The sequence below is a fragment of the Mus caroli genome, unplaced genomic scaffold (assembly GCF_978045245.1).
Source record: "Mus caroli unplaced genomic scaffold, Mus_caroli_1 scaffold_15, whole genome shotgun sequence".
Classification (NCBI taxonomy): Eukaryota; Metazoa; Chordata; class Mammalia; order Rodentia; family Muridae; genus Mus; species Mus caroli.
The window spans coordinates 32,148,372-32,172,895 of NW_028227270.1; the positions used below are offsets into that span (position 1 = coordinate 32,148,372).

At 35.4% G+C, this 24,524-nt stretch overlaps 1 protein-coding gene across 1 annotated transcript in view; it reads right to left on the reverse strand.

Moving 5' to 3' along the window:
- Positions 1 to 24,524, reverse strand: part of Edil3 (EGF like and discoidin domains 3) — a 512,171-nt gene that overhangs the window by 15,471 nt on the left and 472,176 nt on the right. The window contains exon 10 of the mRNA XM_021180300.3: positions 22,265 to 22,420. Within this exon, the coding sequence (XP_021035959.1) occupies positions 22,265 to 22,420 (156 nt within the window). The remainder of the gene's footprint in view (positions 1 to 22,264; positions 22,421 to 24,524) is intronic.

The window sequence follows — 24,524 nt, forward strand, 5'->3', positions numbered from 1 at the left end:
AGTGTCTTTAATGAACGTGGCTGCCCTTGCATTTGGGGCATAGATATTCAGAATCGATAGTTCCTCTTGGAGGACTTTATCTTTGATGAGTATAAAGTGTCCCTCCTTTTCTTTTTTGATAACTTTGGGTTGGAAGTCGATTTTATTCTATATCAGAATGGCTACTCCAGCTTGTTTTTTCAGACCATTTGCTTGGAAAATTGTTTTCCACCCTTTCACTCTGAGGTAGTCTCTGTCTTTTTTCCTGAGATGGCTTTCCTGTAAACAGCAGAATGTTGGGTCCTGTTTATGTAGCCATTCTGTTAGTCTCTGTCTATTTATTGGGGAATTGAGTCCATTGATATTAAGAGATATTAAGGAAAAGTAATTGTTTCTTCCTTTTATTTTTGTTGTTAGAGTTGGCATTCTGTTCTTGTGGCAGTCTTATTTTAGGTTCCTTGAGGGTTTACTTTCTTGCTTTTTCTAGGGCGTGATTTCCGTCCTTGTATTGTTTTTTTTTTGTTTGTTTGTTTTTGTTTTTTTTGTTTTTTTGTTTTTTTTCTGTTAGTATCCTTTGAAGGGTTGGATTCGTGGAAAGATAATGTGTGAATTTGGTTTTGTCGTGGAATACTTTGGTTTCTCCATTTATGGTAATTGAGAGTTTGGCCGGGTATAGTAACCTGGACTGGCATTTGTGTTCTCTTAGTGTCTGTAAAACATTTGTCCAGGCTCTTCTGGCTTTCATAGTCTCTGGTGAAAAGTCTGGTGTAATTCTGATAGGTATGCCTTTATATGTTATTTGACCTTTCTCCCTTACTGCTTTTAATATTCTATTTTTATTTAGTGCATTTGTTGTTCTGATTATTATGTGTCAGGAGGAATTTCTTTTCTGGTCCAGTCTATTTGGAGTTCTGTAGGCTTCTTGTATGATCATGGGCATCTCTTTCTTTAGGATTGGGAAGTTTTCTTCTATTATTTTGTTGAAGATATTTGCTGGCCCTTTAAGTTGAAAATCTATATTCTCATCAACTCCTATTATCCATAGGTTTGGTCTTCTCATTGTGTCCTGTATTTCCTGGATGTTTTGAGTTAGGATCCTTTTGTGTTTTGTATTTTCTTTGATTGTTGTGCCGATGTTCTCTATGGAATCTTCTGCACCTGAGATTCTCTCTTCCATCTCTTGTATTCTGTTGCTGATGCTCACATCTATGGTTCCAGATTTCTTTCCTAGGGTTTCTATCTCCAGCGTTGCCTCACTTTGGGTTTTCTTTATTGTGTCTACTTCCCTTTTTAGGTCTAGTATGGTTTTGTTCATTTCCATCACCTGTTTGGATGTGTTTTCCTGTTTTTTTTAAGGACTTCTACCTGTTTGGTTGTGTTTTCCTGTTTTTCTTTAAAGACCTGTAACTCTTTAGCAGTGCTCTCCTGTATTTCTTTAAGTGAGTTATGAAAGTCCTTCTTGATGTCCTCTGCCATCATCATTAGATATGCTTTTACATCTGGGTCTAGATTTTTGGTTGTGTTGGGTGCTCAGGACTAGGTGGGGTGGGAGTGCTGCGTTCTGATGATGGTGAGTGGTCTTGATTTCTGTTAGTATGATTCTTACATTTGCCTTTCACCATCTAGTAATCTCTGAAGCTAGCTGTTATAGTTGTCTCTGGTTAAAGCTTGTTCCTCAGGTGACTCTGTTAGCCTCTATCAGCCGACCTGGGAGGCTGGCTCTCTTCTTAGTTTCAGTAGTCAGAGTATTCTCTGCAGGCAAGCTCTATTCTTGCAGGGAAGGTGCCCAGATATCTGGTGTTCGAACCTGCCTCCTGGAAGAAGTTGTGTTCCAATCACCAGAAGTCTTAGGATCCCGTGGGGAATCCTGTGTGGGTCCTTGAGGGTGTCCGAAGACTCCACTGGCAAGGCACCCCGGTGCTCGAGTGGACCGGAAGGGACTTGTGCCCCAGCTCAGGCCGGGTTGCCTGTTTCCCTAGTTAATGCAGTCTAAGGTCCCGCACAATTGGATTGGAGCAGACGCTGTGTTCCACTCACCAGATGTCTTAGGATCCCATGGGGAGTCCTGTGTGGGTCCTTGCAGGTGTCTGGAGACTCCTCTGGCAAGCTTAGCCACTATTTCTAACATATTTAATAATAATTTAATTTTTCTCTTTCCCAAAATATCACCTCATTCTTTGTGTAAATATGTGATATATTAAAGTACATTTTTGCCTTGAGTCTATTCATGGGTGCTTTTTAAAACAAACAGTTAACTAAAACTTATGTTAGTGATGTCACTTTAGTAGAACCTAGGAGGAGAAGAGCTAATGCCTTCCTAGTAGGTTTAGATGCAGTCTGTTTCAGGAACACACCAGTTTAGCTTTGCATAACAGAGTATACATTAAAATATTAATCTATCCTAAAAGAATTATGGCCTTTTACTTTAGCTCCTTTGAGTTCAACTCTAAGCCTTTGTATAGTGGCCTCTCATGAAATATTTTTGAGTTCCTGCAGGATATGTAACACATTAAATATTCTGTTATCTCTGCTATTTAAGGTAGGGATTTGGGTCAGCTTCACTGCTGAAATGGCTGTCCTAGACTCGGCTGCATATGACACCTCATTTGGTGGATTGCTATCCATATTCTTTCACTATCATAAGTTAACAATGAGCCTGGTACTCTAAAATATGTTCTGTGTATATTTTGATAAATTCTTCATGTCTGGGGTGGTATTTGAGTTCAACCGTGTTTATGTCAAATGCCAGAATAAAGTTGGAGAATCCTAACATTTGCATTGTGTGATATGGAAGGCCTACAGTTTTTCAAGAAGGGTTTTAAATATCTCTTAATATTGAAAGTTAGAATAAGGAATGCTAGTTCCAGAAAGCATTGTGTCTAAGGCTTTCCCACTACCCAGCACACCCTAAAACAGATTTTATAGTTCAAAACTAACTTGACATTAAGGTCTTAATAAATTCTGGTATTGCAATGCAGTGAGTTGTTTTTGTTTTTGTTTTGTGTGGTTGGTTTTTGTTTGTTTTTCTCTTAGATAAACATTCTGAACACTCTTAGAGGTCTATTTTATACTCACACTGTATTTTAACTTGTAGATGATGTTTATCATCATGGATACAAACCTAATAAATATGACCAGTAGCTAAAATCACTTACTTTTCCCCCTCGTGCTTTGGTTTAAAAACGGCTCACTATTTTTATGCTCCTGTATTCCTTTAATATTTTTGCAACAGCTTATAAATTTCTTTAATTCTATTATCTTGGCCCTATCTCTTTATGTTTAATTTGAAGCCACCGTTTGCTGAGAGCTATAGAACATGGTGACACATATAAAATATTCTGTACCATAATTCACATTGGATACCAACTTTTATCTGTGTTCCTTTCCATAAGCTCTTTACAAACATAGATCCTGCTTGCTTCAGAGATTTGTTTGACTTTCAAGCTCTCAATGAAATTATATGAGGCTTTCAAACCGCCTGTCCAGAGATTTAGTTTCAAAGGCCCAATTGTAGAAATGTTTTACTTTAAGAAGAAAGTGAAAAGAAAAACTCTGGGACATAGTTTTTTGCAGTTTTTCTCCAGTACAAAAATTATTTTGCATCCCTAATAAACATGTGGAGTTTCTGGGAAATTATTTGTACTCTGGCTGTTACTCTCAAGTAGTTTCTTGTGACTCTAAAATTTGCATTTTATTTTACTTATGTAAAAAACAAGGTTTTATTTTACTTCAGGCAGTTCAATATTTCTTTAAACTGCTGTGGCTTTGTAGCATGCTCCTAGTACATCTAAACCTCAGATTAGATTGCTCGATTTAACAAAAACAAAAAAGAACTAAACTACATATTTGATGTCTACTTAGAACCCCTAAGGCATTATTTTCACTAGTTTGGTATTTCTGTGAGGTCATATTTTCTGTTTAACATGAATCAGTAGATATTCCAATACCAATTGTTGAACAATTTGCTTCTGTATTGTTCCTTTTATGTAATCAACATGGTCAGTCCCTTTTTTGTTTTTTTAAAGTCCCATACGTTTTCCCCGGTTCTCATATAATTGACATGTCAGAAGCTCAGCTGACAGTTAATTCTTGACTGGGAAACAGAATTCCATGGTGACTGTCAGAATTCCTTCTTTCATAGGGTTTAAGATTGTTTCAAAAGAGAAGCAAATAGCATGCTATTGACAGTGCTCTTGAGAATTTGACTTTTTCTGATCTCTCACAGAAAAATTTCATTCCTAAATGTGTAATATTAAGGAATAAGCTGTCTCCAGTCATATTAAACTCACCATTTCTGGTGAAGTTACTATTAGCTCTTTCTTAGTCTATTGTAAATAACAAATCGATTAGGAATTTCTAACTTTTGTTTGCCCAAACAAATGAATGGCAGAATGCACAAGTGCTACTTCCGTCCTTTAGGGAATGGTGTTCATACATATACTTAGCTTCAAATAACCAGAGAACATATGGCTTTCCCTTCTTCCTCCTCTAACTGCATCCCAGTAGGATGGCACTACCCAGTTTAGTCTTGAACTCACAATCCTCCTGCCTTTGCCTCAAGAGTCTATTGATGATTGGGTTATAGGTATGTACATCATGGCTGGCTATATGGTGTTTTAAAAGAGTCTATTGATCCTCATAAGAAATTCATACTCTCCATTTTGATTGGTGGTGGTTTTCTGTTGTGGTCTCCATCAGTCACAAAGAAATATTTTCTTGAAGAAGAGTGAGGATTACCTTATCTATGGGCATAAGGACAAATGCTTAGAAGGTAGTTAGGAATTAAGCTGGAATCCATGACATGGTTAACCTCTAACATTCTATATAATGTATTTATTGTATGTATGTGTATGTATATGTATATACATACACATACATACATATATGGTGCCTGTGTCCATGTAACAATGATTAATGAAAGAGGCCATAATTTGAAAAAGAGCAAGAAGGAGTATATAGGTGGGTTTAGAGGGAGAAATAAAAGGGAGAAATTAAGTAAGAACTTTATAATATCAAAAGTAGAAGAAAAATAAAAACACAAATTCACAGTCTCCTTTGTTATTAAGTTAGTGAGCCCGGAAGAAAGACTCAGGGAAACATCAGGGCAAAACACTGTTTACTGCTATTTTCCTTCTAAACCTACTGGCATTTAGAATGCTCAGTCAAAAAGTCAGCAGGTAGGACACATTACCATATTTAACTTCTTTTATGATGAAAGCTGCCTTAAGTAACAAGAATATTCTCCGAATATATCACATAGGATGATAGCCTATAAAGATTTATGAAACATAAAATATTCCATTCTAAACTGTGGCAATATATTTAAACTATCTGCCTTCTGGCACTTAAATTTCACTGTCAAATGAAATATTCCTCCAAAAAAGGAATAGTATTGGAAAATCATCTGCTTCCCAAAGATATCTCCAAAAGATATTATCAGGAGCAGTCAGAAAAAAAAAAAAAAAGAACATCTTTATTTTTTTCAGTTTTCACACCAGAAATGTAGAAATGCCTTTTTTCTTTCCTTTAAAAGTGCAGAGCAACCCAAGCTCTCCACTGAAGCTCAAAGCTCATCTCCCAGAGTCTCTTAAATCACACCAGGTATTTTCTATTTCATCAGAACAATTTGTGGCCTGCTTCCAGCCCTTCATATCAGCAAAATACAAATGGTAGGACAGTGGAGAAATTGATGTTTTGGTAATTCTTATCTGACATTATTATCCTTTTCCTCCCTTCAAATCTCTTTGAAGAGTTTTACCCTCCTTTGGTAAGAACTAACAAAATACAGTGCTACGTGTTGGAACATAGAAGTGATTGAAGCATTCATCCATGTTCCTTCTAGGCCAGATTGGTACTTAAAAGATAAAATGCTAGTGAGCCAGAGAGAATCTACCTGCTTTTGGTGGTCAAGTGTGATGTGAGCTTTGCAGTGGAGTGTGGACATGTGTTTGTACCTATGTATTTTCCTCAGGCACATACAGAAGGCATCCTTTCTTATCTACCCTCAGCTTTTTCATGAAAGCACAGGTGCAGCCAACAACCTAGAGAGTCTGTAATGGAAAAAAAATGCTGGCAAAATTGAGTATTTATAATATAGTTATGTTTTAAAATGCATTGTTTATCTGATTCCAGCGTTTTAAGGCATGCTGCCATTTTACTGGCTCAGCTAGGCAAACCTAATTGAATAATAGTGCAGGTTCTTCCCTTAGCTCAGGAGGTACTGCTTTGGTCTGAAGTGATCCTAGCATCTTTTCCTTGTAGAACCGAGAGTAGGTTGATTATGAAAATATAGATAGTATCAGAAAAAGAGTAAACTTTAATATTACTCACAGGTATTAGAGTAATATTAAAATTACATAAAGAAGCAAAAGTACAATTTTCTTATACAGAAGTAATAACTTTAAAATTAATATAGTCTGTAAGTATCTCATTTGTATACAATGTTTTGTTTTTCCTAGCTTTATTGGAAGGTGGGAAGTGTAATCTCATCTTCTGTGCTCTGAGCTCTAAATTCTGCACCCAGATACAGGGAGTCCTCTTTGCTGTGCTCAGATAATCTTGGATTTATCTTTCCTGAGTGGTTTTTAAAAATCAAGGTTGTGATTCCAGTAACAAAAGAATTTTTAAAAATATTTTATAAACTTTATGACTAAAACACTAATTTTTTAAAAATCATACATTAAAATTAAGTGGACTGCAAGTCTGTGTACATGAGCGAACTTCTACAGAGTTAGAGTTGACATTCAGAACAGAAGCTGTGGAGCTGTGCGTTAATTTGATGCTTCAGGATCGACTATATTGTCTACACATATCCATCAGCAAACCCAAAATAATCCATAACAGCAAAAATCTGATACCAATGAGGCATGTACTGTCTCTTTTAAAGAGCTCAGACGGCTAAGTCAAGCTTTAAATGTTCCAGAGCATGCTACACAATTGATTCATTACAAAAGCATACAGAATTGATTCACTGTCTACATGCAATTTTAAAAAGTCAAGCAAATATTTAAAAATATACTAAATGGGTAATCTTAATGGGTATGGAAGATTTAGGAATCCTTTTACAGTTTACCATTAACATTGTCATTATCATGGTCATATAACAAGTTGCTTTTATCCTTTTTGAGACTAAAACTATAAAAAGCCAGAAGAATAGCACATTAATTAAACCATTTTGAAAAAGTTGAAGATAAGACTTTTAATTGCTGAACATATTGCTGCTGATGGCATGTTGGTGGGTAGTAAAACTGGCAATATGTACCACATAGTGCTATGTCCTTGAGCATTTTTTAGACTCAAATTATAAGACATAGTTAGCATTTAGTTCTTGATTATTTTGCTACGGACTAGGGGTCAGAATGTCTTTTGCCTGTGTTTTGATCATCAGTTCTTGTTTCAGAAGCAAGAGAATGGGTTCTTTCAAAGTCAAAATAGCTACTCATGTCCTGCTTAAGAAAGTTAATTATTAGGTTTACAACAGATAGGTCTTCACATGTTTCCTAGTAAAAATACTAATAGTTTTTGTTTCAGTTAGTATTTCTTATCTACATTAGGTTCTTTACAGTATTTCTTATCTACATTAGGTTCTTTACAGTCTGTCAATTAATAATATTATTCATTAATTTTAAATAATCTATTAAAGTTGCTGATACTGACTATTCTGTTAGAGGCCCATCACTAATAAGTATTTTAATAAGTAAATATTTTCAGTAAATGTTCATAATAGGAATGGCTATTCCTCAAGCCAAAATTCCTCTGGCCAGAATAATGAGTAAAATCTTCTCTTAAGGAATATTGTCATTATTTTACCATGTAATGTGTCTAATATCATATAAGCAAAATGAGAGAAGATGCTTGCCATCTGCAATATGGGCATGTTTATTGATTTACAATGAGTGATGAAGTAAAAATATAAATTGTTTTGTGTTTCTCTTTTTTCTAAATAGAAAGAGAAAGAAGATATGGATTTGAGTAGGTGGAGAGGTGTGGACAAGCATATTTGGGGAGGGGAAATCTTGATCAGAATATCTTATATAAAAAAGTGACCCCCCACTGTCAGAAGTGAAGGGGAGGGGTATGGGTGTAAGAGCTCAGTTAGGGGGACCAGGAGGGGAGCAAAATTTGGGATGTAAATAAATAAAATATTAATTAAACAAAAGAAAAAAGTGTTTTCAATAAAAGAAACAATTACAAAAATATATAAAATAGAAAATAAATTTTCTGGACGTTTGAGGATTTGGAAATTAATATATTAATGTTTGTAAAAATCAAATATTTATTATGTTTATTCATAACCATGTTTCTTTGTTAAGACTGCTAGGGTTTTCATATGCATTTTTTTAAATCTCATGGAAACATCTGTTAGCAAAACAAAACACATGGTCTTCCAAAAAAAAAAAAAAAGTGCTGAAAACCCAAGATACAGCCCACAGAACTCTAAAAGGTCAACAAGCTGAAAGACCCAAGTGAGGATAGTATATCAAATACTGAAAAAGAAAAGTTCTGGGTTTGAGTGACAAAATAATTAACAACAAAACAGGGCAAGTGTGTCTTTATTCTTCTGTGTTGTCTTTTTTTTTCTGTAAATTTATTTAAAAGTTAAATTGAAACACAATATTATGCTCACTTCAATAAAATATCGTCTTATAGATTTTGGGTTCCAGTCTATGTGTCTATGATAGTGGATTGCTAGCACTTTTAATCTATTCTTTTTTATTTATTTGTTTTTATTTTCAATGGTGTTGTTGGTTCATTTTTAATCAAAGAAGTTCAAAAAGTCTAAATACTAACAAGAAAATTAAAATTTTGATCTGTTGTAAGTAGTCATCTAGTTTACACCAGCAGTCTTTACTTTTAAAGAGCATAGATAGAATACAAAGAATTCTCCTAGGAAACTTGAAATCTATTTCTGAATTATAACTAGCTTCCCACAATGTCTACAAATAAATTGAACGGCTCTTAGCCAATTCATGAGCGCCTCACTATAAAGTGGCCCCATGCTTGTGCCTGTGGCCGGCCTGTCATTCTTTATAGTCTTTTATTTCCATCACCCAGAATGCTGTTCTCTCTACAGCTGTAATTATACAAGGTGCTATTAACCTTTCTTACCTTTATCTCACCGGCCCCATGTCCTGCTCTCTGTGTCCCTTCCTGCTCTTTAAGCTTTCTCCCACTTAGATGAGAGAGCATTAACTTCAGCTGGAGAAGTCCTTGGTGCTCCTGTGAGATACAAGGCTTGGAACAGCTTCCCAATATATTCAGCTGTCTGTTTGCATTTGGATTTGCATCTTGTCTTCTATGCTGTTCCTGACCCTGGACCTTCTTTTCAAGTATGCTTCTGAGCACTGAGTCCTTATCATGGCCTTGCATATGTTAACAATATAACCACGTGCTGGCTTACAAATTCAAATTTGGTCAACTAGCTGATCACTTCACCTTCCATTAGGAAAAAGTATATCTAAATACACATTTTCACTCTGCTGAATCATATCTTCTATTTGTAGATATTCCTCTATATTTGTGCCCCTCTTAGTTATAACCTTTAGATAAATGACATGTATTGTACTAGTAGGAGAAGTATGCCTTTAAAGGCTACAAATGTAGATATGATATAGACGTCTATAAGGTCTATATTTAGACAATATTGTGATATTAATATACTTCAGCTATAATTTAGCCAACAGTAGACATAGAGGTAGGCCATGAGTCAGAACAAAACGTTGATATCTAATGTTTGACAAATCCCAAAGTCAACATTGATCTAGTCTAATATTATTTCTTGCAGAATGCCAATTTTTGTCTAAATGTCCAAAAATGGTCTTGACATGAGATGCCAGAGTCTGCCTTCACCAACCTGCCAGTGTGAGCCTGTCTATATATCTGTGTGCACAATTCCAAGTGGCCTGTATCGTAGTCTGTGTATTGGCCTGTGCCTCTGTATATGTGACAATATGAGCTGGCATGTGCCTCATGACAACTGTCTGTCTTGAGGCTTCTGTGCTGCTGAATATATATGGGTTTTCTGTTTATAGATTCTCAATCTCTTCAATAACCAAGCATCCTGTTCCCTCCTCCTCTCCTGTATTCAAAGCTTAAACCTCACAAGACATTACTTGCATTTGACTTAGAGTATATACAGTTCAATAGACTACCTATCCACTATTTTGGTGTTATGTCTTCCCTATCCTAACCCAGAAGGTAATTGTATGAGAATATTGTGCCTTGGGAGGAGACTTGGAAATGAGAGTATTGATAGGATTCATTGCTTTATTTTAAAAAGACAGAGAAAATGTTTGTTCTTTGTGTTGGGAAGTACTAATCAGACAGTAAATCTTTCCAGATGTTAAAACGTCTAGTATCTTAATCTTGAAGTTTCCAGCATGTTAAAAGTCCGAAATAAAGTTCTACTTTGGTTTTTTGTTGTTGTTGTTTTGTTTTGTTTTGTTTTTTGTTTTTTTGTTTGTTTGTTTGGTTTTGGTTTTTTCGAGACAGGGTTTCTCTTTATAGCCCTGGCTGTCCTGGAACTCACTCTGTAGACCAGGCTGGCCTTGAACTCAGAAATCCGCCTGCCTCTGCCTCCCAAGTGCTGAGATTAAAGGCTTGTGCCACCACCGCCCAGCTAAATTCTATTTTGTATAATCTCACCAAATAATGAGACATGTTGTTTGTGTCTTTATTTGTTTATTCATGGAGTTTGCTTATATAGACATGTCTCAGCATGTAATCTAGGCTGATCTGGAAATATGCAGGACTTGCTGACTGGGCAGTAGTTGTAATTCTTCTGTCTAATACGCAACTGATGGTTTTACAGGAGTGATCTATCATGATTACATGATATGTTCTTTCTAAAGCCCAGACAGATTAAGACTCATAGATTTCATGTTTACACTAATTATTTTATCGCTACCTATTATCAGCATTCAATAAGTTTTGATGAACCTAGTTAACAATACAAGTGCATTTATTTAAAAATTGCCATTCCTATGCCATCATTATTGACAGTAGCATGAAGGCATGGTGTTTGCAATTAGCTGTACTTATACATTCCTTGGCAAAAAATTTTAATATAATCTAAAACTAAAGAAGTACCAGCTCATCACTATTCTTTAAACTCAATCAAAACAGAGACATTCTCAAGAAAGTATTCAAGGCTGAAAATCCAGCAACTCTTGTCTGTTGGTTGAAGGACAAATGCATGCAGGTTGTTGTTACAATTATGCTGGTTTAGTAAATTATAAGCAGCAGGTTCTCTTCCAATAATGACGGCTTCACCAGCACTGAGTACTTAGTTAGGTTTTCAGTACTAGGCATAATTTACCTCTTACTGAGCAAGTCTTAAGTCCAATTAAACAACTGTGGGTTACCTCCAAGGTATGTGTGCCACTACTGAACCCTTAGGGTATAACGAACTGGCATGTCATTCAATGATATAGATCATAGGCATCATATCTGGGTAGGAAACCACTATAGAAACCACAACCAATTGAAATGGAGAGGTGTGGATTATAGTTCCAGTATTTACATCTATAAAACACTCCGATACCTAAGGCTCAGAAAACATTATGGAAGAGGGGTCATAAAGATTATAAGAGCCAGAGGATCAGGAAGTTTGTTGTGGGATTTTGACTCAGCAAAAACAGCAAAAGCTACACTCATAACAACACAATATGACTGCCAAAGCCTGAACTAAACAAGGATGATACCAGTGGACATGCCAAACTAGACAGGGAAAAGCCAAGGAGGCTTCACACTACACAAAGAATTATGCACAACTGAGGACAGCGTGGAGTGGGAGAGGTGGTCTTCCCAGGGAAAAGTACACCAATTGCTTGTACAGTGCCAAATTTTCAGCCTTAAAAACATAAGTACAAGTAACATTATTTGGAGCAAACAGGTTATATTGAGGAGGAATATAAATACACAAAATATGCACATGTATATACATACACATACAAATACAAATGCTATAACAATTAATGAAAAAGTCCATGAGTCTGAAAGACAGCAGTGAGGGGTACATGAGTTGTTTAAAAGGAAAGGGAAGGGTAAAATATAATGTAATTATATAATGATCTCAAAAGGTATAAATAACTTTCATATTTATATGAATATAGGAATTTCTATATTCTTCACTTTAACCCCTGTATTGGTAAGGTCCTTGGATTTTCTCAGTTTCAGGTCAACTGAACACAGGAGAGGGAACTTCAACTGAGAAAACTTCCTCACTAGACAGGCCTGTGGGCAACACCCTGTTGCATTTTATTGATTGATGACTGGTGGGATGGACCATGCTCACTGTGGGTGGTACTAGCCCTAGGAAGGTAGTCCTGTATTTTATAAGAAAACAGACTGAACAAGGCTTGAGGATCAAGGCAGGAAGCAGCACCCTGCCATGACTTCTGCATCAGCTTTTGCTTCTAAGTTTCTTCCCTGAGTTCCTGCTCTGCCTGCCTTCAATAATGAACAGTGATGTGGAAATGTAAGCAAAATAAATCCTTTTATCCCCAAGCTGTCTTTTAGTTATGGTCTTTTATCACAGCAATAGACAGTGATGCTAAGGCAAGCCCTAATATTGAATTATTGCAAAGAATAAAACAGGTATGTTTCTGAACAATTGGTTCCAGATGGTGTGTATTTAAATAGGAATGTCCTTACTTTTAAACAAAGCTTAAGCTCTATCACTGTCTCCTTAACTCTAGTTTCAATTAAGTCTTTCAGCAAACACCCCAATGAGTAAAGTGAAAGGTGACAGAGGGTGGGTTTCCATCAGGTGGTTGGATAATTTATGATTGAAATCTGAGACTTTGTGTGTAGTCATCTCCTTCTCAGAAATTGCTTTCAGAAAAAAACCTTTTTTTTTCCTTTCCATTCAACCTTATGTTAAATAGTGTCAGTGACTGACTCTGATGCACTAATAGCTGTAATGGTCAAGTGCTCAGTAGACAGACTGTTCCTCTGATAGAACAATTCACTCCCTAGTGCACCCTGGCCCATTTTTTTTCCTGATTACCACAAATTTCATTCTCTTTATTTTTGAAGTATACATGTATACATGTGTGTGTGTGTGTGTCTGTGTGTGTGTGTATCTTTGTACAAATGTACATGTTATATATGTGCTTACATGTGCTTGTGTATGAATGTACACATGTAGAGGCCAGAGGCTAATGTTGAATATCTTTTTCTATTGCTCTTACATTATTTTTACCATTATTATTTATTGATACAGTCTCTCAGCTAAACTGGAGATCACCAATTTGGCTTAACTAATTAACCACAAGTCCTTTTCTCTCTCACCCTGAGAAAGACTTTTGCATTCCAGGCACTGGGGATGGAGCAGAGACTGAGGGAATACCCAACCTATAAGCTGCCCAACTTGAGACCCATCGGATGGATAAGCACTAATCTGTAACACTATTAATGATACTCTGTTATGCTTGCAAATAGGACATATTGTCCTCAGAGAGGCTCCACCCTGAAGCTGACTCAGTCAGATATAGACACCCACAGGCAAACAGTGGATGGAGCATGGGCACTCTTATGGAAGAATAGGGGGGAAGGTTTATGGGTCCAGAAGAGGAAGAACTCCACAAGAAGACCAACAGAGTCAACCAACATGGACCCTTGGGGCTCTCAGAGACTGAACCACCAAAGAACAGGCATGGGCTGTACCTAGGCTTATCACTCATATGTAAGAGATATGCAGCTTGGCCTTCATGTAGGTCCTGAAAAACTGGAATGGGGGGCTATCACAAAAGCTGTTGTCTGTATGTGGGATATGTTCTTCTAGCTGGGCTGCTATGTCTGGCCTCAGTGAGAAAAAGTGTCTAGTCTAGCAGAGACCAAAGTGCCAGGGTGAGAGAGATACTCAGGGGGCCCCCAGTTACTCATTTGAGACTGCAGGGCAGGGTGGAGGGGGGGAAGGAAATGGGGAAAGGATTGAGGGAGGGGTGACAGGGAGAGGGGCAGTGAGCAGGATGTAAAGTAAATAAGTAAAAACATTAAATTAGATTTAAAAATAAACTCTGCATAAATGTGAAAAAAATTGCATTCCAACCACAGTTTTTTCCTGCTTACTCCTATCTTACTATGAACTCAGTTTGAGGGGTTTCAAACTTTCCAATTTAATTTCAGTTCCTTGGTGAGGATTCCTTCAGGAGGTATAGCAGGAGGTTCTACCCAGCTTTCACTCTTAACTTGTGTACCTAATATTTTAGTTTTATTATTTCAGTCTAAGTTAGGTTTACTAACTTAATTTTTTATAAGGGAATTTGTGAGCCTATTAAAAAAAATTCTTCAGAAACAAGAAAATCATATTGACATCCACCAACTAGTTTGAGGCCAAAATTCTAAGGATGACAATGTATTTCCTTCTTGAGTACCAAAATCTACATTAAATTCAAATTTTAATTTTCATTCAGAGGTGATTAGAATGATCCTTCCAACATTTGTTATCTTGTATTAATTATCTTCTCTATATACACTGACTTTCAGATACATAACTTTCATATTTTCTGAGGCAGGGACCGGAAGTTTCTTTTTTTGTTTTTTCTTTTTGTTTCTTTTGTTTCTTCTCTCTCTTTTCTCGTTCCTGTCTTAACTGCCCTCCTTGCCCCCACATTATAAGAGTTTCATTTGGTAGTTCATGCCTACCTCTAAATGGCACTGTTTCTAAGCTAATTGTAGATTTATGGTCCTTCTGGCTTACTTTCTTGGAACTAGATTTAAAGGCATCCATTAGCAGATGGGCTGTATTTTCAATAGACATTCCCATGAGTGTGATGATCAGGCACCTTCATATCTCAACTACTGAATATGAAAGTTTACCAATATAAGTGTTAAGAGTTGTTTTGTCCATTTATTGAACAATATGTGTCTTCCTAAAGGATCCATCCATCCTCTAAAAACAGGTTTTAGCTGAGTATGTTTACACTTATAACCTAACAACTGAGACATAGTCCATCACAACTGAAATTCCAGGCAATCAGGCAGAGGAAGAAAGCTACAAAAACAAAAATACATAAAACAAATACCAAATGCTGCCAACCAAATTATATCTGTTGCAACATCTTTTTTTCTGCCTAAAAATACAAGCTTTAATCATGGTAGCAGTGGGACACTTTGAACCATTTTCTTTTGCATTTGGAATATTCCCAGTTCTTGCTTGTGGATTTGTAGAATTTTCATATAGTTTTAGGAAAAAGCTTGTTTTATCACAAAAGCTCATCTGGACTTTGCTGTCTATCTCAAACTGACCTGTGATGTGTAATTGGAATGCCTCAGCAACGTCGTTGAGGAAATATTCAGATATGGGTCACCACACCCTGAATCTATTTCCTTGTCAAGAAAATCTTGTAAAATTGAATTAGTATTGGTTCACCTTGTTGTTGCATCTTTAGGCTTCTTTTAACTCTATCAAAGAAAGAGAAGTGTTGAGGAAGATAAAAACTTTCTTCTCTACTTTCTGTATTTAGCAGAAGTGAAAAATGTCGCTGGAAGCTCAAAGCATCTTTCTCCTTTTCTGCATTCAATGTAAATTCAATACTATACCTATTTCTACTTTTTCTATTCAGAGGGGAAAATGTGGCATAGTTGGCTTATGTTATTGTGTGCAGAAGTATTTCTGATATAGTTTTGGTAAATAAAGATTTATTGAAACACACATACATAACAGATTTTAGGAAGTTTTTTCTTTTTTGAAAGTTTCTGAGAATTTTTTCATTCTTTTTCATGGTTTTAAAACACTTGATGATTTCAAGGATGAAGAGGACACAAAATATGACAGCTTTTTCTTCAACAATGCTCCTGTGGTATAAATTCACATTCCAACACTACGAAATTATGACTAGTCTACTGAATAAGGGAACTTATTTTTTTTAACTTTTAATACTTCCATATATGAAGTCTTCCTAAAATTCATTATTGTTTTGGTTTGGTTCTATCCTCCAAAATTAAATCTTAAAAGTGCCTGTCAAGTTTTGCAGTTTTCCTGCTAAACATAGTAAAGCTACAATCCAGCAGTGTGAAACAAATATCACCTTCATAAGAGTTAGGGAACATTTGACTTTCAAATAAAAAAAAAAAGCTGAATCCATGTTGTGAAGAAAGCAAAGAGCTAGTTCAGTGTTAGGAAACACTGTGTTCTGGAAAAAGTACTGTAAGAATGTGTTGACTGTGTGAGTGTGTCATCACAGACTCAGTTAGACAAGACTAAACACTGAATACTGTTAGCACACAGAATTGTGGATGGAAATTGGCGGTGTCATAATAAGAACGTTTCATCTCTTTGCCTTCTGTTGAGCTTTGGTACTTGTAGATACATAGGTAGGTGAGGACATATATATGTCCATCCAGATATTGCTATATGCACGTGTATTTTTTCATACGTTTTTTAAAGATCTGTTATTTTAATGGCATAGAAACACAGACAGGACGTTTATATGTTTTTAGAATTTCATTTATATCATTTATGGAAAAACAGTGTTGTTACCACTTGGTGACTGTTTTTCTAACATAATCTTGTTGAAGAAGGCCAGCATAGGAGTTAGTTTAGCTTGGGAACCCGATAAACCTGGTTCCTTCACCTGCATATGCCATGGACACTAGTTCTCTGCTTGGTGTTATATCGCTTTCCCAACAATGTACCAGCAACCTCAGAACCCCTTAATCCCTTACCTGCATATTTCCATATAGAAAAATAGGATAAGTTTCCTCAACTTTGTTAACAATCAGATTTAGAAAGTTTCTATTAAGTGTATACCAAAAGAATATAAATAATAGATGGACCAATCTGGACTGAACTAGTTCTGGGTACATACTCAATAAGGCAAGACTGTCCTATAATAAACATTTATGGGTGCTCCATAATTTACCATTTTATATCTTTATATAATTGAACACACATATAATTAAGAGGAGATGTATCATGAGGGTACCTGAGCAGTAGAAACATGATAGCATGATTTAATCTGTCACACTAGACAGAAAATTACTCAACTACTTCCTACTTGCTAAGTAATGCTGCCTCCTTTAGAATTCAAGAATGCAATACCTCTCCTGGGCATATATCCAGAAGATGTCCCAACCGGTAAGAAGGACACATGCTCCACTATGTTCTTTCCAGAAGCTGGAAAGAACCCAGATGTCCCTCAACAGAGGAATGGATACAGAAATTATGGTACATCTACACAATGGAGTACTACTCAGCTATTAAAAAGAATGAATTTATGAAATTCCTAGCCAAATGGATGGACCTGGAGGGCATCATCTTGAGTGAGGTAACACAATCACAAAGGAACTCACACAATATGTATTCACTGATAAGTGGATATTAGCCCAAAACTTAGGATATCCAAGATATAAGATACAATTTGCTAAACGCATGAAACTCAAGAAGAATGAAGACCAAAATGTGGACACTGTGCCCCTTCTTAGAATTGGGAACAAAACACCCATGGAAGGAGTTACAGAGACAAAGCTTGGAGCTGTGATGAAAGGATGGACCATCTAGAGACTGCCGTATCCAGGGATCCATCCCATAATCAGCTTCTAAACGCGGACACCATTGCATACACTAGCAAGATTTTGCTGAAAGGATCCAAAGATAGCTGTCTCTTGTGAGACTATGCAGGGGCCTAGCAAACACAGGAGTGGATGCTCACAGTCAGCTATTGGATGTATCACAGGGCTCCCAATCGAGAAGCTAGAGAAAGTACCCAAGGAGCTAAAGGGATCTGCAACCCTATAGTTGGAACAACATTATGAACTAACCAGTACCCCGGAGCTCTTGTCTCTAGCTGCATATGTATCGAAAGATGGCCTATTCGGCCATCACTGGAAAGAGAGGCCCATTGGACTTGCAAACTTTATATGCCCCAATATAGGGGAATGCCAGGGCCAAAAGAATGGGAATGGGTGGGTAGGGAAGTGGGGGGCGCTATGGGGGACTTTTGGGATAGCATTGGAAATGTAATTGAGGAAAATATGTAATAAAAAATATTAAAAATTAAAAAAAAAAGAATTCAAGAATGTCACTCTGGGTTCCTAAGGCTATCAAGCTTTGTTGCAAATCTATGTGAGCTCTTATTTTTGATTCTTTGGACAAGGAGCCAAGAACCTGGATAAAGCTGAACATTGCACCAATGTGTCTGTATCCACAATGGACTTTCAAATTGGCTTCTCCAAATCTGTTAAAGCAAACCATCAAGGAGGTCAAAGGAATCAAAAGGAATTAAGAGTGTCTCTCTCTATATATATTTCCATTCAAATCGTGCACCTATGAATATCTTACAGTAAGTATTTGTCCTAAAATGTGTTATGTATCTATTTACTGTGGCAAAAACTTATGCTTGGTTTCTTATTTGTTAATATTGAAGAGTTCTTATGAAACATAGGCATACAAAAATATGTAAAGAATGTAAAGAATCAACTAGAAATGGCTTACTCAAACTCAGAAAAAAAATCATTGGTGTGTGTGATGTGTTGGGTACTGGAAGAGCACATTGACATTTTTATCTATTATTTGTATAAAGAGAGGTACAATATCTACAACAATTATCATATATACAGAAATTATTTTCATATTTGTCAAAAGCATACAATTTGCTTGACTTACATTTATTACATATGCTGTCATAGGTGTTTAAACAATGTCTACAATGTAATTTTGTATTTGTTTTGTTAGATACTCTTCTATGTAAGGATGTATAATGCTCTTTAGTTGCAATCTTTCTAATATATATGTGTGTGTGTTTCCTAAAGTATTAGATTGCAATTAATAATAAATACATATTAAACTTCTTAACTGTATGTAAACAGTTGTAATATATTAAACGAACTACCAGATTTAATTCTAAAACTAGCATTAAAGGGTTTATAATGCTTAAATGGTATAATTTTATATAAATATTTTTATTAGGTAGTTTCTTCATTTACATTTCCAATGCTATCCCAAAAGTCCCCCATACCCTCCCCCCCAACTCCCCTACCCATCCACTCCCACTTCTTGGCCCTTGCGTTCCCCTGTACTGAGGCATATAAACTTTGCAAGACCAATGGGCCTCTCTTTCCAATGACGGCCGATTAGGCCATCTTCTGTTATATAAATATTTTCATACAATATATTTTTATCATAGTTCCCTACTTTCTTCAGATCTTCCTCACTTTCTTATGCATATAAGTTTATGTTTATGTACTTTGAGGTTATAGAAGCTCAAAGCAGGCCCTGTGTAACTTTCTCTTTCTGCTGTCTGCTGATCTATATGTAGAACTTAACTTACTTCTCCAGCACAATGTCTGCTTCTATGACCCCATGCTTCCTGTCATGACAATGATGAACTAAACCTCTCAAGTGTAAGCTCAGCCCCAATGAAATGTTTTCCTTCATGAGAGAAGCCCTGGTCATGGTTTCTTGTCACAGCAATTAAGACATGAACACTATTAATAACAATGATAATAATGGTCCTTAAATGTTTTTATATCTAAAATTTGTTTTATTTTGTTTAGAGAGTTAAGAGTATGAGGCTTTACATTAATTTTAAATTAGGTTTTGATAGTTGATATGAATGACAAATTCCCATACGTTGTATAAAATAACAAACTATTTTAAACAAGGGATTAGATAAAGGAGAATCACTAAAATTTCAGACTTACTCAAATGAAGACAAAAATAAAAGATGCAATAAATAGGGGACAAATACTTAAATGATTAATTTAAAGTCATTTACATCAATATTCATATCAAGTGTAGCAGCTTGTAAGCTATTTTTTTGTTGTTTTGTTTTCAAACTGCAGTTAGATTGAACTTAAAAATCACACTAGACACAGTAGAGTTTCATGTCAAATAAATTATAAATAAGTAAAATGTATATTATATGCCTTACATGGAGGCAATGTTTTCAAATGCTGAAGCATCTCTATCAATGCCTAATCAAACATATTTTAAAGTAAAACTATTATATTATATATTATATGATGTAAATGTTACTTAATTTCTAAATGACAATAAGGCCTTGTTTGTGCAAAAATATGAAGAAAATGAGATTATGGCACAGAGAAATAGGTAAATCGATAATTATAATGATAGTGACACTCCTCTCAGTAACAGACAATCAGCATATGAAACACCAGGAGGCTACAGAAACCTTGAATAACATTATCCAGCAACTAGATGGAAAATATTTGCATATGTTTCAGACTGAGATAATAAGATCAAGTGTGTTCACTAGCAAATGCCTAGTCTATCAGCAAAGCAACTCAAAATATTCAAATATAAGCATTAATTTAAATTGTAAATGTAAATGGAGATAAATATTTCAACAAATGAATGGTTGCTTGTTCTTTTGTTTTAGATTTTGTGTTTTAAAACAGTTTCATATGTAACCCAGTCAAGCCTTGAACTTGTGCCAGCTTTCTTGCTTCAGTTTCCTTAGGGCTGAGATGATATGCATGCACCACCATGTCTTGTTGACTATGAGGATTTCAGTATTATTGGTTTTAGTACCTATTTGAAATAGTTTAAAAGACGCCCCTGTCTTATAACTGATTTAAAGACCATATTAAGTTTAAAGAATGAATTATGAAATTTAAACCTCCATTTTATGCTGCATAAAACCTTACCCACCAAAGTGTCAATAAATCCCCAGAGGGGTTTAGATTGATGTTTGTAAACACTTGTTGCAAAATTTTGTTTATAGCTCATAAAATAAATATGACAACATTTCTAACAAGAAGTTCAATATGTATTTGATCTTAGATGCCACTGATCATAACATATACCACTAGTTCACATTGTTGAATGAAAGAGAAATTGTTCTCAACTAAAATGTAAGTTAGGTGGGTGGGGAGGTGAGGAGGATCTGTGAGGTGCTCTGGAAAAGAAAGCCTGGTTAGATATATTGCATGGACTTTTTTCCATAAAAATATAGACCCGACATAGCTTTATGAAGCATGTGAATGACTTAATGTGTTGTCATAAGAATTTACCAACTTCTGATATATTAAAGTGTAAAATGTGTGTGTTCTGAATTGTTAAATGGCACATTCACAGATATGAAAATACAAACAGATGTGGGCTTTTCAAATTAGAACTTAAAACTCTTTCCATTCAATGAGCTTGTTTGAACTGAATTCAAACTAGTATCTTGCTGAAATATCCTTCCTAGCCTATAGGTAACTGGGCAGATTTATAAATTCTCTGCCTTGACCATTTAAGGAAGAAAGCTATTCTTAAGGTTTTGTTGGTTCACAATACACCAATAGCAAGAATACAAAGACATTATCTAATATAAAAAGTTATGAACACTTGAAACATGTGAGTTTCTTAAACTTTTCTCCAAACTTTGAGCTAAGCATTTCTATCTATGTCTTCTGAAATGTCAAGCTCTTTGTATACATGACACTGGGTAATAACTCCACTCAATGACTTTGGGCCACTGGAGGCTGTATCATAATTACATTGCCAGAACTATAAACCAATCTCCAAGCCTTCTTTTTTCCAGAGTTCCACCAAAATTGATACCATTTACTAAGTGGAATATTTAAGAAGACTAGAAGTTAAATAGGAATTTCATATTTAAGGAGGTGCATGGTGTATGGAGTCATAAAAACAGATAATTTATTTAAAAAATTTTAAATTTCCAAATTATAAAGTATTCAGGCAAACTTAGCAGAGATCTGTTGTATTTGAATGGCCTAACATACTAGTCAAAATTTGTCTATCTGTAAAGTTCCTACTTGTCCTTAACAATTTTAGAGCAGTTACCCACCAAAATATTTTTCTCACCTGAATGTTTCTTCTAATTTCACTAATTCATTCATAGTATTTGTCTTAACAGGCATTTATGCATGTTAATTATGATAAAATTGCACACCTCTTCCAAGTTTGTAAGATATAAAGTAAAATTAAATATCCACATCTTAGGGCATTGTCTGGAAGATAATTAACTAAAACTATTTGCTTTTTATAGGATTCACTATCATATGTTCTTATTTAACATGATTTATTGTATACTCTTCCATTATTTTTAGAATAAATTAATAATTGCTTGGAGTTTGTTTGTTTCTTTCTTTCATTTCATTTCCTTTTGTTATGGTTTTGTACCTGTTTGCACATTTTGTTCTCTAAAGACAGAAAGAGAGTCATATAATTGGGTGGGTGGGAAGTGGGGAAGATCTAAAAAGAGATGCAAAAGAAGGAAAACTATGATTAGAATACATTACACAATTTTTTTTCATTAAAAAAATAAATAGAGCCCAACTCTTCACTCTATAAGGGACATGAATAATTTACCTTGTCTTTTCTCTGTTTTTCATCCTGGTACACCATCCAGTGTTCTCCATCATTGCTGTAAGCTAGTTTGTATGACCCAACAAACTGCACGTGACCAAAATCTTTAGCTCCTTGTGTAATGATGCCTGTCACCTTAGTAGGGACAAGAAGATCAACCTAAAAAAGAGAAGAGAACATTCCTTAAATGCCATAACTTAACCCATTGTAAATCTGCAAATCTCTTGAACTCAAGAGATTAAAAACCATATATGCTAAGTGAAAAAAAAATCTCCTGGTCTTTTGTACTTTGAAAGAGATGACTGGTTATATCAGTGGGTTATATTTAGATTTTGCTGTCAGGTGTCTAGTCCAAGATGTCTTGGACGATCATGCTGACCATCTTAGAGTAAAGTGGTGCTTAGTTTAGCTCACTAGTTCTTCCTATATTTAATTATGTCACCTATCTTGCAACCATCTGACACCGAGTTTGAACAGTTGTGCTCATAATGTAATGTATGTACTAATTGATCAAAAACAAAATGCCTCACAGAGAGCTATACAGTCAGTATTTAATATTTGATAATTCAATGTTAAATAAGATTCTCACTGACTTTTGTGATTTTTGTTCAATTCAGGAATACATAATATATTAAAAGTAATTGTTGTACTCTGAAAATCTCCTCTCAGAAAATTATAATCCCAAATAATTTGAGAATGAAATCAAGTGTTCAAACTGAAGGACATACATAAGGGCAGCTGGAAAAAAAAGGATTAAAAATATGAAAGTCTAACTGTAGGGTCTGAGCTGTTATACTTTGTTTTCTTACAAAAAGGTGAATGAAACCTATAAATGTATCATATGAATGAAACCCATAAATGAAGTGAATGATAACTAAACTCTTACATATTAAAATTATCAAAATATAAACGAAGCCCAGGGGCTAGGAATGCTTTTCATTAAACAACATAGCATAAAACAGTCACAGAAAGTCCCCTACTTATTTTTAAACTCATTCTTAACCTTTATACATCTTGCAATGTTAAGAAAAACTAAAGCTAGAAACTTTCTTTTCTTGGCACACTTTTGAAGTCACCTTTGCCTTTATTTGTGGTTCTTGATCTATAACTTCCCTTCTTGCCTGTGCAAAGCACTGTCTTCCAGCTATTTCCTGTGACTAAGTTCCATTCTACATCCTTGATGTTATCTCTAACCACCATGATCCCATGAGTGACCTCAATGCTTTCAAACACTGTCTTCCTTTGTTTGCATTCCAAGTCTTCTCTCCTTGAGATTGTAAAGTAACCTCAAATAGATGGCCATAAGTCAGATGTAGGTAGTGACTGACAGCAGCTAGCTGGGGTGTATAAACAGCATATTTGTTGACAAAAATATCTATCAAAATATGTGAAAATATTTCTAAGTGTTATACTTTGAGACCACACACACACAGCATTTATACAATGTATACGTGTGTAAGTGTATTTAAATTTATATGTAGTTTTTCATTTGAGTGATCCATTAAAGATAGTAAGCTAAATATAAATGATTGATGAAGATAAAAGAATGTTACTGCTTGTTTGTGAATGTTCATGAAAATATTTCAGAATGAAATATTATCAATGTGTAATGTCATCTAAAATACCCCATTAGTGAAGCCAGGATGTTGAAGGGCAAACATGCTATCCTGGGAATGGATGCTGCTCATACTGTCCAGGAGTATTCTTAGGCACCACACTCTTGGTGCTTTGATTGACCACATATTATATTATATTTTCTCTTTACACATGAAGAAATAGATACCTAGAGAAGTCACAAAAGCACCACACATTCCAGTGGCAAACAGTGAATAAAGAACTTGAGATGCTTTGTTATTTTTCCCTGCTCCCACCTCAAGGTTTACATGAATTCTCCAATTAGTACATCATACTTTCATTTAAAACGCCAATTATTTTATCTTTTTCTTTCTAGGGCTAATGGACAGTTTGGAAGGGATCACTACACTCATTACATAGATAAATAAAGAGAAACAAAAACAATGCTGAATTTACATTAGGAGAATTCTGTGAATTGTCACACTGCTCTTCAGCTGACTCAGCTTAAAAATATGGGTCGCTTTTACCATTATATATCCAAATCTAATTGCTCAGACACGTGATCAAAGCCGGCTGTTAATTGTAATGTTCTTCATCCTGTTGACATTCAAAACTGGTAAAAGACATGAAGTACCAGACATGAGCCGCTGTTTACCTTCATAAGCTGCAAACACACAGAACACAATGG